Genomic DNA, 14,218 nt, shown 5'->3' with positions numbered 1-14,218 from the left:
CATTGACCAAACTTGGTTCATTAAGAGATTAATATTAGGCTTGACAGCATCTTTTATCTTGTAAAAGAATTATCGGCATGATTAATATTAGGCTTTATTTGTTAGGTTCTAGTATTGATGTCTAAATTCATTGTGTAACAGGATGAATTGAAGGATTATGGACTTGGTTTTTGTCATTTACCAAACTTGGTTCATTAAGAGATTAACATTAGGCTTGACGCCATGTTTTATCTTATAAAAGAATTGATGACCTGATTAATATTAGGCTTCATTTGTTAGGTTCTAGTATTGATGTCTGGATTCATTGTGTAACGGGATGAATCGAAGGATTATGAACTTGGATTTGGTCATTAACCAAACTTGGTTCATCAAGAGAAAATTGAGAAGGGTGTGTGTTTGGATCGGATGGATAACCATCATGGTGTTATTGGTTTTAAAAAGTTTACTGTAATTATTGGTGTTTGAACTTTTGTATTTTTATTTACTTAATAAATTTGACCAGACGTGTCATTTTTTCCATTATGATAAATTTCATAACCATTTCGATAATCTCCTGTAAAAAAATGGCCAACTTGACCATTTTTATTCATTTCCACTCAAGTACGTTGCTATAAGCGTCTTTTTGTTACCATTTTCATCAAACCACATTGTTATAAATGCCAATATGCCATAACCTTTTACGAAAATTTCTTGTGAAAAATAGCCAACTTGACTACTTTGAATCGTTTTCACCAAATTACGATGCTATAAACGCCTATTTTTACGATTTTCACCAAAGTGCATTGTTATAAATGCAAGACCATTTTCAATAATTTCTTGTAAACGATGATTAACTTGACCATTTTTAATCGTTTTCACCAAAGTACATTGCATATAAGCCCTAACCATTTGTTATAAAAAATGCCCATTTTTTTATACCATTTTAGCACTTTTAAAATTATTTCACTATTTACTGTAGCCATGAACAAATAAATAAACTAGAGTGTAACCATGAACAAAGAAATAAAACTATACCTAAAACTTCACTAGAAACAACTCCTAACAAGACAAACACAATGAACTCCAAAACACACAAGAAGAAACAACAACAAATAAAAAGGGAGAAACACCCAAGGCTAAACTGCAACATCATCAACCACCAAAAAGAGTTGAATGATACCAAGGGTAAAATCGTCAGCTCCAAAATATGAAAAATCAACCGAAAAAGGAAAGCAACAGCAAAAACTATCAAAGCGAAGGAGCAAATACCATGAAGTCTAGAGCCAGATATGCTAATACTTCAAACATCACACTGGGATAACAAGAGTAAAATCGTCCAACACCCAAAAAAATACCAAGAAAAATAAAGAGCATCAACATCATCCATCATAAACAGAGTGTAAAAGAATTGATGAATTGATTAATATTATATAAACGTGCAAGAAACAACAATGACAACCAATTCTCCAAAACCATGTAATTAATCGATTGTTTTAGAGTAACCAGTTATACGACATTAAATTAAGCAAATGTATACAATAATAAAATATAATGCTTAAAATGTACCAAAAATAAAAAAATAATAAAAAGATTTTATTAAGCATTAACACAGATAGGGTTTATCGTAACAACCCAAAAAAAAATAGAAAAATAGTTATATTTGTCGAAACCTCAGCAAAAATATCATTTTAGTGAACGGTTTGCTTTTAGTCAATTATTCGGGTCGGATTCACCTCTTAAAAGTGATTCGGGTTTTTCGCCATCGATTGATTATCATGATCTAGGGCTTCTTTTCTTATTCCTTGCTTCGTATATGTCAACCTGTATTTGCCAAGTAAGTTGTAATTTCATTTTCATTGATGGCCAGAACGCCATCCTACTTCACTACATTACTCCGTCGATCATCCTCCAAAATTACCCAAAACCCTAAACAGCAATTTAGGGACATCGGGAATACTAGCTATTGCAATGACAGCCAGGATAAGCCCCAACATTCGAGTGAAATTGTGAAACAGATCTGTGGAACTATAAGGTCAAAACCTAGATGGGAAAATACACTTTTATCGGATTTCCCTGGTGTTAATTTCTCGGATTCTAGCTTTTTGAATCAAATGTTACTTCAACAAAAGAATGTTTTTTTGTCAATTAGGCTTTTGCATTGGCTCAGTTCTACTTTTGGGTATTCACCACCACAATCAACTTGTAGTTTGATCTTTAATTCACTTGTAGAAGATAAAGCTGCGAAAGCTGCCAAGAGTTTTCTCGATTTTACTCAATTTGTCCCGGAGTCGGCTGATCTTGAATCATATATAAGGTGTTTGTGTGAAAGTAAAATGATTGAGGATGCACTCCAAGTGTTCGATGAAATGAAGAAAGCTGGAGTTTGCCCTTCATTAGAAACATGGAACTGTCTTTTACTAGCTTCCATTCAAGAAGGATATACCAATCTTGTATGGGAATTATATGGTGAAATGATGCAATCCGGCATTGTTGCAGATCTTGATACTGTCAACTGTTTGATCCAAGCCTTTTGTCTGGACAAAAATGTCACAGAAGGGTATCAACTTCTTCGACTAATTTTAAACAAAGGGTATGTTCCTCACAAATCTGCTTTCGACAAATTGTTATTTGAATTTATACTGGATCAAAAGTATGACAGAGTACCCGCTCTTCTTCACATCATGATTGCAAAAGGCATAAAACCTGATCTTTATACTTATCAACAAATCATCCATGGATTATGCCTCAGAAGAATGCAACGTGAAGGTTTATTTATATTCAACAACCTCAAGAACAGAGGCTACGCCCCTGACAAAATCATGTACACAACAATGATCCATGGACTTTGTAAAATGAAATGGATCACAGACGCAAGAAAACTATGGTTTGAAATGATTCAAAAAGGAATCGAACCGAATCAATACACATACAACACACTCTTATACGGGTATTTCAGAATTGGACAAATAGAAAAGGCCCAAAATCTCTACAAAGAAATGAAAAAAGAGTACAAAGAAACCCTAATTGCTTACAACACTATGATCAATGGCTTGTGTTCACATGGTATGACAATGGAAGCTTTTCAACTATTTAAACAGATGGAGAACCAAAATGTATGTAAAGATGTGATAACTTATAATTCTTTGATTAAGGGTTTTAGTAAAGAAGGTAAGTTAACCGAGGGTTTGACCCTCTTGAGAGAACTTGTTGACCAAGGATTGCAGCCTTCTTGTGCTTCTTATGGACCAATTATTGGAAAGCTTTATGAATTGGGACAGATAGATGAAGTCAAAATCCTGTGGAATGAGATGCAGGATAAGGGTGTGGAGCCAGTTTCTGTGTGTATTGATGAACATGTTATTATTGGATTGAGCAAAAAAGGGTTTATTGAAACAGGGGTATATTGGTTGGAATACATGGTGAAAAATAGGCTTATACCCCATCAAGGAACTTTTGAAAAGATGATTGCGATTTTATGTGAAAGGGATAAGTTAGATGTTGGTTTGAGTGTTTTTGGTCATATGTTTAAAATAGGCTATACACCAAGTTCTCAACTGAAGAACATGATGGAAACTAACAGTTTTTTGATTGTTTAGTTAAAGTTTGATAGAGATTTTCTTAGGTCTTGAATAGTCTTTTTCTGGGATCTATCCGGAATGTTCCAAAAGTTGGTAATTTTTTGTAATCTTGTACTAATTTAATGTATTTTCTGAAGAATAATATTGAGAGCTTCATAAAGTTTGAATCTTGATGGTTGTAGAAGAGAGGAGTTTGAGATCAATTACTTTTGTTATATATGATGGATCTTGATCTTTCAAGTTCTTTGTTAGTTCATGGCGTCTCAATTTTAATTAAAGGTATGATATGATTGTAGTTTTGATTTAAAGTTTCTTTTGAGCCACTTTGATATTTGAATTAACTTCACCCTTGGTTTAATGTTGTAGATAACTATTATAATAAAAGATGATGTATGTCAACAAAATCTGCTTATGCATAATATGTATCTAACTTTTGTGCTAAAGGTTTTTATAATATACTTCATGCATTTTTCGCTAGATATTTTTCACCTAAACTTATAGATATAATACCATATTGTAACACCTTGAATTTTTGGAGGATTGTTGGAGTAGATGTCCAACATTTTCGTCGTGTATAATTTTTGTTTGTATGATTTGTCTTTGTAATGGCTTTAATTGTAATTGATCATCTCGGTTAGGGTTTAGATGGTGAATGTCTATATCTATTATATGGACATGTAGATTGACTAAACTGTTCACTTGATCGATTTAAGTAGCAAATATTGCGTTTGATTTTGTTTTATAAAATTGGTTTGGTGCAACCCCTAACTTTCTGCTAGATATTTTTCACCTAAACAAATGTATAATTAACACCAAAAATGATATATTAAGGTTTACAAGAAAATAATAAATTATAATTTATTATTTATTAATAATAAATTACCTAACTTTTTCCTTTCTTTATTTTATTAAATTATAATTTATTATTTTATTGTAAATCTTAATATATAATTTTGGTGTTAATCATATATTTTTTAATGGAAAAACGTGAAATCGAAACCGAACTGAAAAGGCGTATCTAAAGACCGCGAGAGTTGACAAAAAAAAAAACCCGAAGATCTGTTCGAAAAAAAGACCTGGCCAATAAAAGACGGCTTGAGACTCCAAATAATATATTTGATAATAACTCGAATGGCCATTGTCATAAGTTTGTTTGATTTCAATTTAGTTAATCTATTTGTTTTCCAAACCTATCGTTTGCTTTAATTGCATTTTAATAAAGGGAAAATGACGAACGTTCCTATTATGTGTTTCAACTTTACCCTTTCAGTCCCTAAAGTATTTTTCGTGCCCTTTAAGGAACAAAGTTGATATCGATCTGTTTTTTATCACTACGACCTAATATATCATGTTAAAGCTGACGTGGCTTGTAATTTGGAAATTTTTTAGTAAAAAACAGAATAATAATAAAAAGATAATAAAAACCCAACATTTCCATTATGTAATCAGAAACCTTCGATAAAGAACTGGATCATAGAACACTTTGGAGTTGATATGGTCAACTACGTAGTTTTTTAAGTTTGAAATTGATGTAAAGTTTTAAGCTTTTCGAAAAATGTAAAACGGTAAATGAATGTTTGTAGTAAGTGGTTGTACTATGATAAGAATGTTGTTGAAATTTGGAACGAAATCCAAGTCGATTTTTCGTTTTAGATGTAGTATGTTTGACATGAAAAAGTCAAACTGCTTAATTTTGGGTTGAATTAATTACCTCTTTGTTATTGTTATAGACTTGAGCAGAGAAAGAAAAGAAAAGTGCCCGGTTTCAAGTGAGAGATACCAAGCCATGATAGAATCAACAGGAAAACAAATACTGGTGTTGTTCAATTTCACATTTTTCTTCCACCATAAACCAGGAGTGAAAACCTGAAAATACCCTTTTCCATTCGAGGAAGACAAGAGGGTTTGCTTCTTTTTGGTGTCAATGTAGGCTTGCCATTATTTATATACAAAATCACCCATCAAAATCTTACCCCATTTTTGGCTCAAGTGTCTCTCCCAGAGATGATCTTGTGTGCACATAGCCCGAAAAGACTTGGATACCCCTGACATACTTGTTAATCCGGTAGGAGAAACCTTCTTAAGAATGCATTCTAAGCATAATTATGGCAAATCATATAAGCAAACATCATCTTTCATCTTATTATTTTCTAAAGCTTCTGTGTTGTTTTTGAACTGATGACACTATTTTTCATTAGATTAAGAGGACAAAGACTGAGAGAAATCATGATTGTTCTTAACATGTGTTTAAAAAGACATTGAAATGACTAAGAACACACTTCGAAGTTCCAAGATGGGAATGTTTTGAGGAAGGAAAACCTTGATAGAATAATTAAACAGAAAGAAGAAACGAGAAAGAAAAACATTTAGAGAGAGAGAGAGAGAGAGAGATGGTGGACCTCAAATTTTATTATTTTTTTATTAAAAAAAATTCCAAATCATAAGCCACATCAGATCTAACCTTATATATTAGGTCGTAGTGATAAAAAAACAAATCGACATCAACTTTGTTCTCTTAAAGGCCACGAAAAAACTTTAGAGACTGAAAGGGTAAAGTCAAAATACATAATATGAGCGTTGTGTCATTTTTCCTATAATAAAACAAGATATTTTAGTGTATTTTGAATAAAATCAAATCATTGAGATGGATTATTTTTTTCCTGAAATTGGGAAATGTAAAGAATAAATGTTAACATCAAAGAATCATTCTTTGATAGAAGTTGAATTGGGAAAGGAAAAAAATAAATGTTGACATGCATTTTTTGTTAGAAGTTGTGTGACGATATGAGTTCTAGCTATATTGGAATCAGATGTATTGTTTCTCAAGACTTTTGTTCATATAGTGGGTTTTTTTTTTTGGGTATGTTTGATCTTGATACTAAGAATCACATCAACTAGATTTATATCTATAATTTCAAACCTCATTTCAACATGTGCTTAGTCGACCTTGTTGTCTTTTCATTGCTTCTAATGATATGCTTGTCGTCTATGTATAGATACATGATAACATACTCACTACTTACTAGATGTATCTTTGATCTAGACACACTTATCGCATTTGTTGATTTTGGAACAACATTATATCATGACTTGGTTAAATATTGATGTCAATGTTTTAGACTTTCCTTTAAGTTATATTGTGACTTAACAGGTTTAAGAATTTTATTTTCTTATCCTGAGTAATGAAACCCTAAGGTTGATCTATTAAATCTCTTATTCTAAATCACCTACTTGTGAGGGTTAGTGTTTGCATGGATTCCAAAAGTGATTATGTAGTAACATCAGGTTCGTCTCATAGAGTGGGCGATAGGAGTGATCGTCCATGACCCATCTTTCAAAATGGCCTAAATTTTATGGAAATGGTTATATATTGAAGATAGCACAAATAATTTTCTTTCAATTATTGAGTTATTATAAAAAAAAATTGACGATATTTATGTATTTTAAAGTCTAATTTTTTTCTCTCGTCCTGAGCCCAAAATATGTTTGGAATGACTCTGAGTAACACAGACGAGTCACTTGTGGGATTTGGAAAATATATAGGAAGATACCATCCAATGATGAAGATAGTTCACATGGAAATAAATGAAATATGAACGTGTAGTTATAACTATATAGGTGAGGTACTTGGAGCTGTCACAAAGAACGTGTGAATGTGTATTTTTACATATGTAATAGATGATGATAGTTTGTGATGAAATGCGGTTGTTGATTTTGGAATCCATACAAGCACTACTTTCTTATTTATGTTTATTTAACATAATATTAATGTTGGAATGTAAGACTAACAATTATGAAGTGTTCACATCATGATATATTAAATCATATTGTGATGAAATGCAAATGAATGGAAAATATTAATATAAACGTCAATAATGTCTTAAGATACATGTCCTCATGGTAATTAGGTAAGAAAGGATTAGTTCCAAATAAAAGAGTTTGTCTAGAAGATCCTTTTGTGGTGAAGACTAAGTAACGCATGATTCTTTCCATGTTTATTTTACGTATTTGTTATGTTGAAATATATACTTATTTAAATTTTTATATACACCACAGCTGAAACTAATTTATAAAAGGAAATTTTTTGGGCGTGTTTCGAATTTCGATATTGAAATTCGGTTGATTATGATTCGTTAACAAAGTTGATAATGTTAATTTTGAGTGTTTGAATAAAAATGTACTTATTAACCTAGATAAACAATTTTTAATAAGTATTTTTCTTAGAATTTATTTGAAAGTGTTTATAAACATAAACTAATTTCTTATTTTATAATTCTATAGTTATAAAATTATATTTTATTATATCTGCAATAAAATCCAAAACAATTCGAAAACTTTTTTTATTGATTAATTTATCACTTTATCCAAAAAAAATTTTTTATCACATTTCAAAATTCAAATACACATTCGAAAGTCAATGTCAGACTAGCCCACCTGATAGATTTTGCTTCTTAAATTGAAGGTTTCGGGTTCTATTCTGGTCATTGATGAATTTTTACTAACTCAGTGATACTAACTTCTAATCATTAACCAACCGTTAAAAAAAATACAAATCTAAAAAAAGTTCTACCGACCCTTTAACAAAGTTTTGAAAACCATTTTAAATGGGGAATTGGGAAGGAACGATTCAATTAGCACAATTTTATGTCTATTTTTATATCCGAACGAACTGGCTAATTTTTATAAAAACATGGTTAAACAAGTGAATAAAAACACATCTAAATGAAACATTTTACATAACTTTTGATGGTTTTTTATATTTATTTAAACTTCTTTAATCTATATATCTTTTGGTTTTTTCATATTTATTTAAACTTCTGTATATCTTTTGTTTGATAGTTCTTTGTAATTCTAGAACTACGAGAACCTTTGAATAGTAGATAATCAATAATATGTGACTTGAAAACCAAAAGGTGAAACCAATGTTTTACGAAAATTTCCAAATTTGCCACATAACTTTTTAAAGCTTATAATCAAAGGATAACTCCGCAAGGTAACCTCACTCTTCAACGGCGTTAACCCCTTTTCCTTTCAATTCCTCTCCCCGGTTTTGCCCTAATTCCATAATGCCCCCTCGATTCCTATGTCCGCTCCCTTCGTCATCGATTTGATCTGAAAATCAACACCGGAACGCCAATAATCGCTTTCCTCTCTCTCTGCAAGCTCCCCGAATTTTACCTGAACCCCGAAAACCCTAAGTTTCGATTCAGTCAAGCAGCTACAACGGCAAAAGCAGAGCTACCAGGTAAGCTGCTTCCTTCTGTATCACTTTTTGCGTGCTTTACGCTGATTCTGGAGGTTTCATAACTCTGGCTGACATTCTGTATGCAATTTTGGGGAATTTCTTGCCTTTATTGGTGTTTCTTGCTGAACTTTTAGCTGTATTATTTGTTTTGTTGGTTGATTTTTTGTCTTCCCCAATACAAACTATACTTTGTGTTTCGAGGGGGAATGAGTTCCTTCTCAAGAGAAAAGTTATGTAAAACATTAAGCTTACACCAACTACTATGAACCGAACAATGTTGGTGTTAATTTTACCGAATTTCGTAATTGACATATACTAGAACCGACATCAAAAGCCAACACTGTAGCTTTGTTTTGTTGGTTGTGAACTGAGCTATGTACGCAGTTTTCCATACTTGAATCCCTCACTAAAGATAGATGGTGAAAGATGTCTCCTTCCCCATTTATTCCCTCTAGGTTAACCTTTTTTTGCTTGGCTGTGTTTGTTTCTGTAGGTTTATGAAATGGCAAAGGGTAAGCTTATATTAATCTGTCAATCTGGTGGTGAATTTGTTACAAACGAAGATGGAACCATGACTTATAATGGAGGAGAGGCAAATGCAGCAAATGTCAATTCTGAGACTCCCTTCAGTGAATTAAAGTTGAATTTGGCTGAAACATGTAATTTCAACCAAGAAACAGTAACTGTCAAGTATTTCCTTCCAGGAAACAAACGAAACCTGATTACAGTGAAGAACGATAAAGATGTAAAAAGAATGATTGATTTTCATGGAGATGCATTGACAGCTGAAGTCTTTGTTACAGGAACACCAGGTTTTGATCGAAGTGCCTTAGATACTAAAACTAACAGGTATGTTCTATCAAAAAACACATTTACATCATTCTACTTTCGTTTCTTCCTATTTCTTTAATCATACTGATGATCCTCACAGCCAAAGCAATACCAAGAACAATGAGACTATAAACAATGACAACACAAGTCCCAAGAAAGATGATGTGGTCAAACGAGGGAAAGTTGGTAACAAGAAAGATAAAAAGGTGAAGAAAGAAGATAAGGGGCAAAAGAGTCCTTTAGCATCCCCATCTAAGAGGACAACACGCCGAACTGTAGCTACTAAAACTGAAGCATCCTCTAATGAAAATGAAGAAAAAACTGAAACAAAAGTGTCGAAGGATGAGGGGTCCACAGGAGACACCTCCACAAGTGCTGATTCTGAACAAGTCAACATCAATCAAGATTCTGATTGTAGTTCCGATTTTGTCCCTAGTAGGTATCCCAAAAGAAAGAAGCCAAATGTCAATACTACCCCTGCTGACAGTGTCAAGAAACGAAGGCGTACCCCTTCTTGGAAATTTGGCGCCAATGGCCGCCCCACCATAGTTTCTAACCCCGATGATTCTGCGGGGTCCAAGGGTAAAATTGGAAAATCACAAAGAAAGAGTGGGAGGTTAGCTGCTAAAGAGGGAGCAGGGACAAAAACAGGGAGAAAAAGAGGACGCCCTCGAGCTGTCCCTCCACCTGACAGCAGTGATCAAGAACTTGATGATGACGTGGCGCCCGAAACTTTGCTTCATATTGTCAAAGTGGAGAAAGAAAAACTTCATGGACATGAAGAATCTTACAACAAGTTACCATGGTTCTGTGAGAAGATTCTAGAAACAAACCCTGGAAGCATCTCAAAACTCGTGATTAATGAAAACAAAAGATTCAAATCCCTTTTTGTCTCTTTTTTCGCTCCATTATCCGGATTCCAAAACAGCTGTCGCCCACTTCTTTTCCTTGAATCCACTTCCCTAAGGTCAAAATTCGGAGAATTTATATTCACAGCAAATGCCATTGATGGAAATGATGGTTTTTTCCCTGTTGCATTTGCTATAGTAGACAATGAAGACACTGACACCTGGCATTGGTTCTTGGAAATTTTAAAATCCACAATCTTGACCCCACAACCTATCACTTTCGTGTTTGATAGAGACAAGAATCTGAAAATCACCATACTTGAAGTTTTTGAAAACGCGTATATTGGGTATTCTATCTACCATTTGTTAGAGAGCTTCAAAAGAACTGTAAAAGGTCCGTTTCATGGTGATGGTAAATCTTTTTTACCTGTTCACTTTTTAACCGCAGCACATGCGGTCCGATTAGTCGGTTTCAAAAAGTCAACCGAGCAAATTAAGCAAATTTCATCACAAGCATACGATTGGGTGATGCAAATTGAACCACAACATTGGACAACTTCTTCCTTTGAAGGTGAAAGATATAACCACATTGTAGATGATATAAGTATAAACGTATCGATCTCAAAGTTAATGGAGGATTATCGGGAGTTACCTTTGTTGCAAAAGATTGATGCTTTGATACGTTTTATGATTGATGAGATGAATGATGCGAATTTGGATGCGAGTATGTGGGGGACACATCTTACGCCTTCTAAAGAGAAACAACTTCAAGAAGAGAATTTGAGATCTTGTGGTTTGAAAGTGTTGATTTCTTCTGATACCCTTTTTGAGGTTCGTGAAGATTCGACTCATGTTGTGAATTTGAGTAACTGGAGTTGTACTTGTTTAGGGTGGAAAGAAACCGGTTTGCCATGTAGACATGCACTTGCGGTTTTTGCTTTGATTGGTAAAAATCCGTATGAGTTTTGCTCGAATTATTTTACGGTTGATGCGTATCGTATAACGTATGCAGAATCTATAGCCCCGGTGCCAATTGAGAAGGAGGAGAAGGTTGAAAAGATAGAGATGATAAGTGTAGGGGGTGAAAATGTAGATGTTGAAAAGATTGAGGTTGTGGAAGAAAAGATAGGCGAAATTGAGAAAGAAGAGTGGGAAAGGGTTGAAGATGGGCTAAAGAGTGAAAAGGTTGAAGTTGAGGGTGAAAAGATGGAGATGGAGAAAGTAGGGGGTGGAAATGAAGAAAATGAAGAAAATGTGAAAGTAGGGGGTGAAAATGAAAATGAAGAAGATGTGAAAGTAGGGGGTGAAAATGAAAATGAAGAAAATGTGAAAGTAGGGGGTGAAATTGAAAATGAAGTAATTGTGGAAGTTGAGGGTGGAAATGTGGAAGGTGAGAAAGAAGAGGGTGAAAAGTGTAAGATTACAAAAGAAGAAGATGAAGTTGTTGTGTTACCTCCAATACCTGTAAAGCCAGCTGATGAAGTGAAGGAGAAGATGGAGTGGGAAGAAACAGAAGTGGAAACAAAGAGAACAGTGACGTGTACAAAGTGTAAGCAGCCTGGGCATAACAAGAAGTCTTGTAACTTGTATCAGGTGCAACAAGCTTTGATCAACCAGGTATGATTATGGATTTATGGTTCTTTGTATTTATGTACCATAATGGAGATGTTATTTGAGGTTCAATGTCTGTCTTTGTTTAAGAATATTTGGTTTAGATTTATATTTTGTATACCCTTTGGACTTGTTAGATTTTTTTTTTTTTTTTATTTATTTATAATAGTCGAGTCTTGGAAGAAATAATTTTAGGAAAAAGACGATGAATAAATACTTTCTTTGTAATCATGATGAATACGAGAAACTTTTAGATCGTATTTGTATTATGGTGATTTAGAATGGCTCGTATATGATTACATATCATAGTTGGTTGTGGGGTGATATATTTATAGAAAATCATGATCCCAAAACTCTAACCCTTCACCGAATGAGTTTCTGAATCCCAACCACAACCACAAAAACGAACACAAAGAGGGACGAATCTCTAACCTAAAGGATGAGAACCACAAGAAGAAATTGCATCGACATGTGCATAGGCCTATATATTGGAGGACCAGCGGTGGACAACAACCAAAAAGCCCGGCGTTTTTTTGATACATGTTAAGACTTGTTTCCTTAAAGAAATGAACCGAAGAGATATTATAGAAGCAAAGACCACATTTATGGGAAATTGAATAAAGCCAATAAAGATACACATTCTAACGGTTTGTACAACATCTTGTTCTGAAAAAGTTGTGAAAGTGAGGCAACCGTATCCAAGGTTCTCTACATTGTTTCGGGAGGAAAATAATGGGAAGAGTTTCAAGTTTTTTTGTTTAGATTTTTGGAAGATTGTGAAAGATAGCCGAAACGGAAAATCTTTGCAAAGGTGGAAAATATAGATAGCTCCAAAAAGTTAAAACATTCAAATACAACTACACAACAAGACCAAATGCTTGTTGTGTTGGATTCAACTTTAATGACAATGATTACATACTCGAAATTCAACCACCTACACGACCGATGAAAATGGATAAAACCAACAGAAACGAAAAACCTCATTGTCATGGATACCATCGGGATCGTGCCAATGGGTGGGGCAACATGGGCGATGCCCAGGGCCCCAAATTTATAGGGCCTCATTTTTATATAATCTTATTATGTTATAAAAAAACTTGATATATCGTATATAACGGTTGTGTGAAAAATTAAAAGAAAATGAATTCAAAACAAAATTAATAGTGAAGACTTACAACATCCATATTTTCAAAGTCACATAAACAATCATCTTTAAATTCAAGAAAACCTTTCAAAGATACCAACTCATCATTATACCAATTCTGGATTTCTTTTACTTTATTTATTTAGTAATAAATAATAGATAGAAATTGACCACATAATTTAGTTTTTATTGGATGGTAGGGGTGTGAAAAAAAAACCAAAACCAAACTAAAAATTGAAACATTCGAACCATTTGAAAACCCAAAGATTTGATTTTTGTTTTTAGAAAAACCGATTTTTAGGTTCGGTTTGGTTTTTCTACATCTAGAATCCGAAAAAAAAAAAAAAAAAAAAAACTGAACCTAACCAAAATACACAAAACGATGTCGTTCTATATATAAATATCACACCATTAGTAAGGTAATCCATAAAATAAAAGAATTTTTTTAATGGTATAGCTAAAGGTGAAGCACGTATTTAGAGGGTTAAAAGTCTAAAAAGATTTAAATCACATACATCTCATATTGATTGTAAGATTCAAAAGCGAATATTTTTTTATACTACAAAATGAAGGATAACAGTTAACTCAACCATCCCAGGATGATTATAGAACGCATATACAAAATAGGCTCTATCTTTTTTTATTTTACAATAACTGAACCAAAAATACAGTCCAAAAATTTCATTTTTAAATCATTAGTTAAATCATAAATATCATCATCATCATATAAAAATCATAAACCATGTATCTCAAAATAAAGTAATATCTATCATCATATCAAAATCTCATATCAAATAATAGAGTAAATCTCCCAGGTTAGAAAATTGTGGTGTGTGTCATGCGATCATCCCGAGCCCTTCCCTTTGCTAGCTGAATTACTTGAAACCAAACTGAAAACTGTACACACGGAGCTTAGTGAGCTCCCCCAAACTACCACAAACCATACACATATATATCATATAACAGATAACATAACTATGGG

The 14,218-nt window shown here is 33.2% G+C and overlaps 2 protein-coding genes and 1 pseudogene across 2 annotated transcripts; 2 read left to right on the top strand and 1 right to left on the bottom strand.

Moving 5' to 3' along the window:
* The first annotated feature begins 1,745 nt into the window (after positions 1-1,745).
* Positions 1,746-3,811, top strand: LOC144998634 (Tetratricopeptide repeat (TPR)-like superfamily protein). The gene has a single exon (XM_078958369.1). It carries the CDS (start codon positions 1,839-1,841, stop codon positions 3,573-3,575), a length of 1,737 nt encoding a protein of 578 aa, XP_078814495.1. The 5' UTR covers positions 1,746-1,838; the 3' UTR covers positions 3,576-3,811.
* A 1,131-nt stretch (positions 3,812-4,942) lies between these two features.
* Positions 4,943-5,923, bottom strand: LOC145046069 (F-box protein At2g41170-like; annotated as a pseudogene).
* Positions 5,924-8,539: 2,616 nt separating this feature from the next.
* On the top strand, positions 8,540-12,352 carry LOC144998094 (uncharacterized). Its single transcript, XM_078957915.1, has 3 exons — positions 8,540-8,802; positions 9,296-9,651; positions 9,734-12,352. The coding sequence occupies exons 2-3, from the start codon at positions 9,305-9,307 to the stop codon at positions 12,102-12,104; spliced, it is 2,718 nt and encodes a 905-aa protein (XP_078814041.1). The 5' UTR covers positions 8,540-8,802; positions 9,296-9,304; the 3' UTR covers positions 12,105-12,352.
* The last annotated feature ends 1,866 nt before the right edge of the window (positions 12,353-14,218 follow it).

Source organism: Lactuca saligna, chromosome 5 (assembly GCF_052625555.1).
Source record: "Lactuca saligna cultivar CGN05327 chromosome 5, ASM5262555v1, whole genome shotgun sequence".
Taxonomy (NCBI): Eukaryota; Viridiplantae; Streptophyta; class Magnoliopsida; order Asterales; family Asteraceae; genus Lactuca; species Lactuca saligna.
The sequence above is the reverse complement of the archived record's forward strand: the minus strand, read 5'-3'. Positions and strand labels throughout refer to the sequence as shown.

Coding starts and splice junctions, on each gene's coding strand:
- LOC144998634 (XM_078958369.1), top strand. CDS start 1,839: ATGGCCAGAACGCCATCCTACTTCACTACATTACTCCGTCGATCATCC.
- LOC144998094 (XM_078957915.1), top strand. CDS start 9,305: ATGGCAAAGGGTAAGCTTATATTAATCTGTCAATCTGGTGGTGAATTT. Junction 9,652..9,733: donor TTAGATACTAAAACTAACAG/GTATGTTCTATC, acceptor TGATCCTCACAG/CCAAAGCAATACCAAGAACA.